At 57.2% G+C, this 9,773-nt stretch overlaps 1 protein-coding gene across 1 annotated transcript; it reads left to right on the plus strand.

Moving 5' to 3' along the window:
- The first annotated feature begins 7,158 nt into the window (after window positions 1-7,158).
- LOC118675698 (F-box only protein 31-like) lies at window positions 7,159-8,693 on the plus strand. The gene is made up of 2 exons (XM_036348527.1): window positions 7,159-7,987; window positions 8,131-8,693. Exons 1-2 carry the CDS (start codon window positions 7,159-7,161, stop codon window positions 8,691-8,693), a joined length of 1,392 nt encoding a protein of 463 aa, XP_036204420.1.
- The last annotated feature ends 1,080 nt before the right edge of the window (window positions 8,694-9,773 follow it).

Here is a 9,773-nt window from a genome sequence, read left to right on the forward strand (position 1 = left end):
TATGTGGTTTTGTGATGTCAACAGAGAGCCCTTGCAGGATTCATGGTGATTTGTCCTCAAGGCTGGGCTGGGGCAGGACAATCTGAAGGCCCAGCTCCTGGGGCTCAGGCCCGGATGCAGGGGAAGGCCTGCTGGACGGAAGCCCGCAGCCTCGGGAACCGAGCCGCCCACCACCGGGGCTGCTGCTCTGCAGAAGGGAACGTGTTTGAGAACCACCCTGGGGTCCAGAGACTCCAGAGGAATGTAGGGAAGACCAAGAGGTTCCTGTGACTGAAGACCATGGGTGCTGGCCCAGGTGTCCGGCCCACGCGTCCGGCCCACACTTCCTTCCCAAAACAGAAACATGGCTTTCTAAGTCCTGAAACCTGGAGACACAGCCTGATAGTCCTGCTTCAGTGGCTCTAATCCAGACTCTCTGCCCCTTCAACAGGACATGGCAGCTGGCATTCGCCATCCCTCAGAGGATAACCCCGAGGAAGGCCGGAAAGAAACTCTAAATTCTTTCAGAGCTGGGAGGGAGGTGCGCACAGGGGACCTGGCATAGAGGGGAAGGTGCGGGCCCCACACACTGGTCACTGCTCCACATGGCTTTCCCCACTCGTGAAAGAGCAGCTTCCTGTTCTGTGTTGAAGTTCCTGCTGCTGAAATCAACTCACTTCCTAGGAGCAGGACACTGAGCTTCCTTTGTATCCCCAATTCTGTCCTCTTCCGCCTCTCCTGTAGGCATAGTCTTCCGGCTGTCGCTGTAAACAGAGGAGAAAGAAAGAACAGTCTATTTTTATATAAAACATGTAAATGGACTCATTGGCCCCAGCTGGGACCTGGCCCAGAAGGGCCAGCATTTTCCTGGGACTCGGACATCACGGTGCTCATGACCATCAAGCTCGCCGAGTGGGGAAGATGGGGATGGGAGCTTGTGGCGTGGGTCCGGGAAGCCTAACACGTGAGGAGACCTGCTGCAGCACCAAGGAGCAGGCTGTACCTCATCTCAGGAGAGCAAGCCCCGAACCATGTGCAACTCAGGATGGCAAACCTGTGGGCCTTGACGGCAGAGACCCTGGTTTCCTTGCTTGAAAATGAGTCCCCTGGATCGAGGCAGCAGCTCAGGCTCCTTTGGCCATGAGGCTGCCGAGGTCCCACCTAAGACGCGGGCTTTTCTGAGAGTTCACCGTGAAGTGAGCAGCTGTGAAAAGCGATGACTCGCAAACCGCTGGGCCCAGGACCACCGACCCTGACCTGCTCCCAGCGGCCTTGGCTCGGCATCTGTTCTTCTAGTCTGTGTTCCTCTCTTCCCTCAGCCGTGCTGCTGGGCCTTATGCTAGAGCGCTTTCCTGTCTGGCTCTGACCGACCCCCACCACCTGGCGCACAAATTCACAGAAGACAGGCCCCCAACCCGCCCTGGGCTGGGAAGACTCCACTCGGAGCAGCTCAAGAAGCCTGCCCACTCCCTGGCCTCCTGCACACACTGTTTAATGCAAAACCATCATCAGATCATCCCCCTGGGTACCAGGCCCCGATGCTTCTAGTTGGCACCTACCCAACCTCTGCTGGTCATTGGTACCCGATGCGCTATAGAGAGCCAACTCAGGCCACGGTCATTTCCACCCCAAACTACAGTGTGGCTTTCCCTGTAAACCATCCTGGGTAGGTGGCGAGCCAGCTGTAGACGAGCAGAAGAATCCGGGAAAAAAGTGAAGCAGCACCGTGACCCCGGGGGGCTGGGTCAGTGCCCCTGTGGCCACTGTGACCATGTCCCTCTGTCCCTCATGGCCAGCCACTCCCCATCACAAGGAAGGACAGTCCCGCAGCCCAGCACCGAGGGGTGAAGACCACCCTGGGCCCACCAGATGCATCTCGGGTCACTTGACTTCCAACCCCAAGGTTTCCAGCACCAAGCCTCTTCCTCCTGCCTCCTCTCTGGCAGCTCCCTCGGCCCTTAGACCAGCCTCCCATAAACACTCACTCCCAGGGAATCTGACTCCTTAGCAAGGCATGGAGGCCTTCCACATCTGAGTGCCCCCTGCTCCAGCCTTCCCTCCTGCCACTGCCTGCACCTTCCCTGCACCCCGACCACCCGTGCTCCACCTTCACGTCCCCCCAACTCCCGCCCCCTCAGCTAGCCCTGTCCCCATCCGGGTCAGCTGCAGAACCCCAACTCCCACCACCACGCTTCCTTCTCCGCCTCCTTGGAGCTCCTCAACATCTGTCTGCTGGGCACACAGCTCTGCTCACATGCCATCACCCCTGCCGGTTCGTGGCCACCAGGTCACTGGTTCTGTGCACCTCGCAGGGCCTCCGCCACAGCCAGGTCCGTGTTGTATCAGCAGAGGGAGGACAACCGCGGCGCACCCACAACCCTCTCTCCAGCCCCTCAAGGGGAAATCAGACAGAGAACGGGCTCAACCCGCGACCTGGATGGCTTCCCTAGGTACCTCTCTTTACCTCTGTCATCATTTTTAAACTGAGCTTAATTCCAAAAGCAGATTAAGAAGCGGCTGGCAGTGGGCCATGTCGTTGAAGCCAGCAAAATCCAACCACCGCTCCTTGCAGAATTCTAGAGCCATTCTGGGGAAAGGAGAGCAGGGTGCACTGGGAAGATGGTCTGTTCCCTTGCCCTGGGGACACCAGTTCGCCGGCGGGCTCTCTGCCCAGAATGTGGAGGCCTGGGCGTGGAGCTGGAAGCCCGCAGCCCTGTGAGGACAGGTGTCGGTCACCCCTCCCCCTTACATGTTCTCAGTGCAGTGCTGGTCACATGCGTCCAGGAGGCTCTGGTTCAGCTCTTTCAAGCTGTCTATCTCGCTCTTCAGGCGTCGTTTGTCCTCTTGCCAGTCCTTCTTCGCACGGGTGAGCGACTGAAACACAGATCAACAATGTCCTCAACACCACGGGCCCCTGTGACTCCACTGCTGGGAAACTGCTCCCAAAAGGAGAAAAGGGCCACGTGCATGAACATGGCCATTTCGGCATGAGCTTCACCAGTCACAAGGACCAACACAGCCAATGACATGGGGATGGCCGAGTGCACCGGCCAGTCGGGCAGCCCTGCCCACGTGTGGCCACTGAGCACTGAAAACACAGCCAGTCTGAGCAGAGAGGCGCCATCAGTGCAAAATGTACAAGAGGCTCTGAGGACTTGACAGCCATTTTTAAAAAGAATGTAAAGTATCTCATTACGAAGCAGCCCAAAGGGTGTGGCTCAGGTGGTAGAGTGGCCCCCCATGCACCAGGAGTTCACAAAAGAGATGCCTGGTCAAGGAACACGCCCAGGATGAGGGGTTGATCCCCAGTAGGGGGCGTGCAGGAGGCAGCCCATCAGAGGTTCTCTCTCATCATTGAAGTTCCCATCCCTCTCTCCCTCTCCCTTCCTCTCTCTGACATCAGAAAAATAAATGCCGGGCTGGATAGGAATTCGGGGCTGAGGTTGCTCAACTCTCCACCCAGAACATCATCGGGCTGGAGTGGCGGGAAAGCCCAAGCTTTGGCTTCAAACAAACTGAGTTCAGACCCAACCTCAGAGGATGAGGATGGGCGCCAGCTCACAAAAGCATTGTGAGAATTCAGTGAGATGACACGGGGAGCACAGAGCAAAGAGCTCAGCCGCGAGGACAGAATGAAAACAGCACTTAGCTGCTTCCATGCAGGCCCCCCTCCCCCCCGCCAGCCCCCGGCCCTGCGAAAAGGAAAGGTCAGGCCCTAACCAGTTTAGCACAGTGGAGAGAGCATCGGACTGCGAACTAAAGGTCCCAGGTTCGAATCCGGTCAAGGACACATGCCCAAGTTGTGGGCTGGCACCCTGTGGGGGTGGTGCAGGAGGCAGCGGAACCACGATTCTTTGTCCTCATAGATGTTTCTATCTCTCTCTCCGTCTCCCTTGTTCTCCCAAATCAAGAAAAATAGATTTAAAAAATACCAAAGCAAAGGTTGGTGAGAGGTCTTTTCTAACACATCCCCACCAGCCAAGGTGCTTGTCACTGTTAAATGCCTCTGGCTTCCTCTCGGCCTCTGGGTGACATTCCCTCACAGTTTTTGGGCACAGATGCCAATGAGGACCCACTCGGACCTGGCTGAGCCCCAGGCTGTCAGCCCCGGGCTCAGGCCCAGTGTCCTGAGGCCCACCAGCCCCCGGCCTCACCTCACACTGCATGGTCAGCTTGGTGAGCAAGATTTCCTTGGGCCGTTGCTCCGCCTTCAGGTCTTGGTACTCGGCCTGACAGATCCGCATCTTCCGCTGCACCTCCTCCAGGGTGGCCTGCAGCTCCTGGCTGTGGGAGCGTAGCTCCTCCTGCTCCGCCTGAAGCAGCTCAGTCCAGGAAGTGAGCCTGCGGGTGGAGAGCCACACGGCGCAGGGCTCAGGAGCACTCCCAGCCTCTGTCCCATGTACACCTCCATCACACCCCCATCCTCTCTGGGCCTCAGGTTTTCCCCTGTGGAAATGAGGGCTGAGCACATTCAGAGGTTCTTAAACTGTGTCCGTTGGGGTTCTATGCAGCCACCCCGGCTGCCACACTCTGGGCTGGGACACAGGACAGGCAGGCTCGGACACAATTCAACAGAGCAGCCTGTGAAAAATCCTTCCCATGGAAGGCTTTGCATGTCTGCCTCCTTGGAAAAAGGGTTCTTCGACTGAAACACTTTTGAAAAACTTGGAATCAGACCATCTTTGCTCTGAAACTCTGCCTTTGCCCAGCTCTTCTCCCCAATTCCAAGTCCCTTTCTGATCCCAACTCCTGATACAAATAAGAGATTCTGGAGCATTATGTAAAGCCACTGACATCATCATCATCATTATTATCGGCATAATTACCCGACTGGCTTTCCAGGAGTAAGGGTTCTACCTGAAATCTCAATGACCAGAGGCTCATGGACTCCATGTGAACACAGATGGGCCCTGTGAGGCCCACACAGTCTCCGTGATTTAATTTAAAGTAATTAGTTATTCAATATTTCTAAAAATGTTCCGTTTCACATCAACATTCAGCTACCGAGATTCTGGGAGGGTGGGGAGAAAGCATCAAGCAAAGGCCCTGGCAGGGGCAGCTCAGCAGTGATAGCATCAGCCTGTGTCCGGAATGGTCACGGGTTGGATTCCCAGTGGCATGTCCCTGGGCTGTGGGATTGCTCCCCGGCATAGAGGGGTGTGTGCTGTAGGCATCCAATAGATGTGTCTCTCCCATCGCTGTTTCTCTCTCTCCCTCCCTCTCTCCCTCCCTCCCTGTCTCTCAGAAGGGCAATGGAAAAAGTATCCTGGGATGAGGATTAAATAATAATAAGAATAAAAAAGTAGAAACAAAAGGATGGCCTGGCAGCCCGGGTCCGCCCCGCAGCTGACCGCCTTCAGAGGGTGTGTATTCTCCACGAGGGCCTGCCCTGCCGCTGACAATCCCTCCCCACCTGCTGGACCTGCCTGGCCCCGCAGGCACCTGACTTTGTAGCCCCAAACATATTAAAACAAGGCTGTGCGAAGGAAGGCTTCACGTGGTCAGGCCACTGGGCTGAGACAAGACCTGGATTTGAGTCCTGACTGGGCCACTACACTCAGGACTGGCCCGAACAAGTTATTGAATCTCTCTGAGCCTCTTTCCTCATCTGTTTGAAAAGAAGGATACAAACACAGTCAATTCTCAGGATCCGCGGTATAATGTCCTATGGAGCCCCCGCGAGCACTGAGCAGTGTAGACTGCAACTGTCCCCACCAGTTCCTGTGAGTCTCTGGCCACATTTCTGTCAACCAATCAAGACATAAGGACGCTTTGTGCCATATGCTCACTGGGACAGCCAACAGCACCAGACCTCGGGCCTGAACGACCCTCATGTGCCACTCGGGTATTTTCCCTGAGGCCCAGCACAGCGTGCACTTGGACACTAGACAGCACTGCAGCACTCCATCTGGGGCCGTTTCAAACAGTGAAATCACCACCAAAAAGCAAGAGAAGAGGACTCCATGGCACTCAATGGACCACAGAAGGGATGCTCGTGTGCAGTGTGAGAGCTGAAACAGGCAGGAGTCAGAGGCCTTGTTCAACCGCAGCTGCAAATGTGCACATCAGGCGATTCCAGGATCTCGCCCTATGGACAGGCCCCTGACAGGCCATGGGGACCAATGGGGGGTGACAAGTGCATCTCAGCGAGGAGGTGAGTTCGCCAACAGGGAACGCGGGAATGATGGGGAGCAAGCATATGTCCTTCTGGAATGGCTGGTGAGAGAGGATGAAGATGCCCGTGCCCGACACAGTCATCACCATCATCCATGTGGGAGGGGCGGTCACCCACACCTGGACGATGCTCCATCCCAGCCACCAGCTGGAGGCCCTTCCCTCCTGACCATCAGCGTGACCGTGACAGGGCAGGTGAAAGGGCACCATTACCAGGGGACTCACCTGAGCTGAGCTCAGCGGGAGCTGAGGGAGTTGGTGTGACTGAAAGGCGGCAGATGCTGCTGCAGGGGCGGGGCGGTTACCTTTCATTCTCTTGCCGCAGCCTCTCCTTCTCTCCGTTGTTCTCTCTGGCGGCGGCAAGGGCCTTGGCCTCCTGCTCCTGCTTCAGGGCCTCCTGGACTTCAGGAACCTGCTTCTCCTGCTCCCCCGGCTCCTCCAGCTCCCTCTCCTCGGCCCCCTGTTGGTTCTGGGGGCCCAGACTGGAAGGTTCCTCCTGCCCAGAGGGAAAAGGTGAGGATGCCTCACTGGGTGCAGGCCCCGGGGAGCAACAGACCCCGTATCCCTGCACCCCCACACGCAGTGAGGGGCCAAGAGCAGGGCAAGTGCAGACCCCAAAAGAGCAGGGACCCTCGGGGCAGGCAGCACCAGCCGTGCTGAGTGCGGTTCTCCCAGCACTGAAGGAACTGCGCTGGCCGGGCCCACATGGTGCTACGGGAGCCCTGCGCCCTCTCCACCCTCGGGACCTTTAGGGGCACAGGATGCCCGCTCTCTGGATCAGCTCCTTGGCTGCCCTCTGTGACCACATGTAAAAGCCTCTTTTTTAAAAAGGACATAGAGATCAACCAAAGGACTTATATGCAAGCATATAGGCCTAACCAAAGGACACGGACAACACGGGGCTGAGAGCATGAGTTCCCTCCCCCCACCAATAGGGGGTAATGTGGGGATATGGACACATAGGTAATAACTTAATCGACTGTGGTGGCTGGTAAGCAAGGAGGCATGGAGGAGTGCGCTTGCCTCTGTGGCTTGGGCTCTTCGCGGGGATGTGGGTGTCCTCAGGAGCGCCAGGGCCCGGCTGAGATGGCAAAGGCCAAGGGCAAGTGGTGTCCTCAGAAGAGCCAGGGCCAGGCTGAGAAGGCAGCGGCCGAGGGCAAGCAGGCCCCAGCAGAAAAGCACCTCGAGGCGGACGCCGCAGCGGGGTGCTGGGTGGGGAGTGGAAGAATCGCGAGCCCCAGGCCGCCCCCGCACTGCTCGCTGCAGGACCTGCGGGTGGAGATGCTGGTGGTTATCTTGGCCTCGCTCCCCGTCACCGACCTGGCCAGCCTGGCCCAGGTCTGCACCAAATTCCGCCTCATCCTGCACATCGACCACATCTGGAGAAGGCGCTGCCGGGAGGAGTTTGGCGTTTGTGAAACCTTGCAGAATCTGGAGGCAGTAGGTACGTCTTACCGAGAAGTCTATGCGAAGCTGTTCCACCCAGACAGACACATTTTGGGTTTGTGGGGGCGAGATATTGAGCTCTATAAAACACTGCTGTATGTAGCGGTGGACGTCTTCGGCATTACTGGTTGGACGTACAGGCCTTGTCTTAACACCCATGTGGACGGCCCAATGCAATTCAAGCCCGCGTTCCGAATCCGCCTGACGGAGCGGAAATCAGCCACGGTGGAGTGCACGGAAGGCCACCACCGCAGGCCCCACAGCCGCCACCTGCAGATTCGGAAGGACAGGCTCACCAGCCAGTGCCAGAAGAGAGACCACCGAAGGGATTCACCGACGCGGCTTAGGGAGGAATTCGGGACGGCGGGCGCTGATATGGAATGTCACAGTGCGGCATCACTGCCGGACCTACCGCAGCCTCTACCTCCCGCCCAGCCACCCGGACGACCTCATCAGGCCAGGCCTCTTCCAAGGCAAATGCGATCGGATCGCTTGGGCCTCATGATTTTTATGCTCGGCTTCCACGGGAAGTGTGCCAGGCTCACGCACATCACGGGAATCGCATCCCACATATTAGAGATCCACCTCACGCCCCGCATCCAGCTGCGAGATGGCAGAACTGCCGCGACTTCCACGAGCTCTCCCGCCTGGTCCGGGAGATGGAGGAGCAGGTGCTCTGGGAGCAGAAGCAGCAGCAAGAAGACGGGACCAAGGAAAGCAAGGGCCATGGCTGGCAGAGCCCTGCCCAGCCCAGCGTCGGGGAGTCCTGGGCTGCAGCTGCAGAGGAGCAGCCTGCCCCCTTTGTTCTGCCTGTGGGCGTGAGCCCAAGGGACCAGAACTACCCCCGGACCTGCAGGATGTGTTTCTATGGCGTGGAAACTGTTCCCGTATGTCCCTCAAACTGGCGCTACCCTGGAGTCGTCATCCTGTTCGATGAGAACCACTTGGGGTTCATCGATCTGGAGGAGAAATCCTTCATCCTGTTTGGCAGAGTCCAGAACACCTTCCAGAATGTGGAGGCAGCATACCCGCAGGCCTTCCTGGAGATGCTCAAGAACATTCACCCCGACCACGTTTACCACCCGAGAGGATAGTTGATGTTTAGAGAGAGTGGGGGAGAGAGGGAAAGAAAGAAAGAATCGATGTGAGAGAAACACATCAGTTGGTTGCCTCCTGCCCAAGCCCGGAACAGGGCCAGGCTAGGTAGGGGCCAGCAATTGAGGTCGAAATAAACCTTAAACCAGTGGTTCTCAACCTTCCTAATGCCGCGACCCTTTAATACAGTGCCTCATGTTGTGGTGACCCCCAATTTCATTGTTACAAATTGAACATAATAAAAGCATAGTGATTAATCACACACAAAAAATAATAACTTAATCAATAAAAATATTTTAAAAATAAAAGAAAAAGAAAAAGAACATAGAACAGCAGTCAGGATACAGAATATCTGAACAACACTAGCAGCCAACTGACCCTGATCTTTACGGAACAACCATCGAATGGGCACAGCCAGCAGCACCGCCCTCTTCCTCCCCTCAGTCCTGTCAACCACCACCAAGATGGCCAGTGTCCCTGGGAGGCAACACCTGCCCCCGCGGCCGGCAGCGGCTGAGAATTGCTGGTCTGAGCTGCAGCTGAGCGAGGGAACTGGTCACCCAGGAATCGCTGATCAATGACCAGGACAGGGCTGTGATCCCGGAGGCTCCCTCGGGCAGGCGGGGGCGCCAGGGGGGCATGCGCTCTGGAGGGCCTACCTGCGTGGCCCTGGAGGGCCTCACGGTGTTGGCGATGTTAGACTGGAGTTCTCCCTCCAGCTCTTCCTTTTGGCTGTTGGCCTTGTCCTGGGTGAGTTGGGTCCCCAACTCTTCCAGCTGCAGAGCCAAAGACCCAGCCCGTGCCACAGTCAGGTCACAGAGTGAACTTGGCTTGAGAGCAAACCCCAAACCTGTCACCCCACGGGACACCTGGCCACCGGCTTGCCCGTCTATTCCGGACACCGCCCACTGTTACCTCTTTCCGGAGCTGCTGGTTCTCCTCCTCCAGCGTCTTTACTGTGCCCCGGAGGGCATGGGTATTCTCCTCCAAATCAGTGATCCGCGTGCAGGCTGAAGAGCAAAGTGGAGTCAGAGCCCAGCTTCCAGGGCCTCCACTTCCCCTCTCTGACTCTGGCCCCG

The sequence above is a fragment of the Myotis myotis genome, unplaced genomic scaffold (genome assembly GCF_014108235.1).
Source record: "Myotis myotis isolate mMyoMyo1 unplaced genomic scaffold, mMyoMyo1.p scaffold_m19_p_2, whole genome shotgun sequence".
Lineage (NCBI taxonomy): Eukaryota > Metazoa > Chordata > Mammalia > Chiroptera > Vespertilionidae > Myotis > Myotis myotis.

What these genes read in the sequence shown, in the direction of transcription:
- LOC118675698 (XM_036348527.1), top strand. Translation starts at nt 7,159, where the DNA reads ATGGAGGAGTGCGCTTGCCTCTGTGGCTTGGGCTCTTCGCGGGGATGT. An exon ending in CGCTGATATGGAATGTCACA is followed by an intron (nt 7,988 to 8,130) that starts GTGCGGCATCAC and finishes TTCCACGGGAAG; the next exon opens with TGTGCCAGGCTCACGCACAT.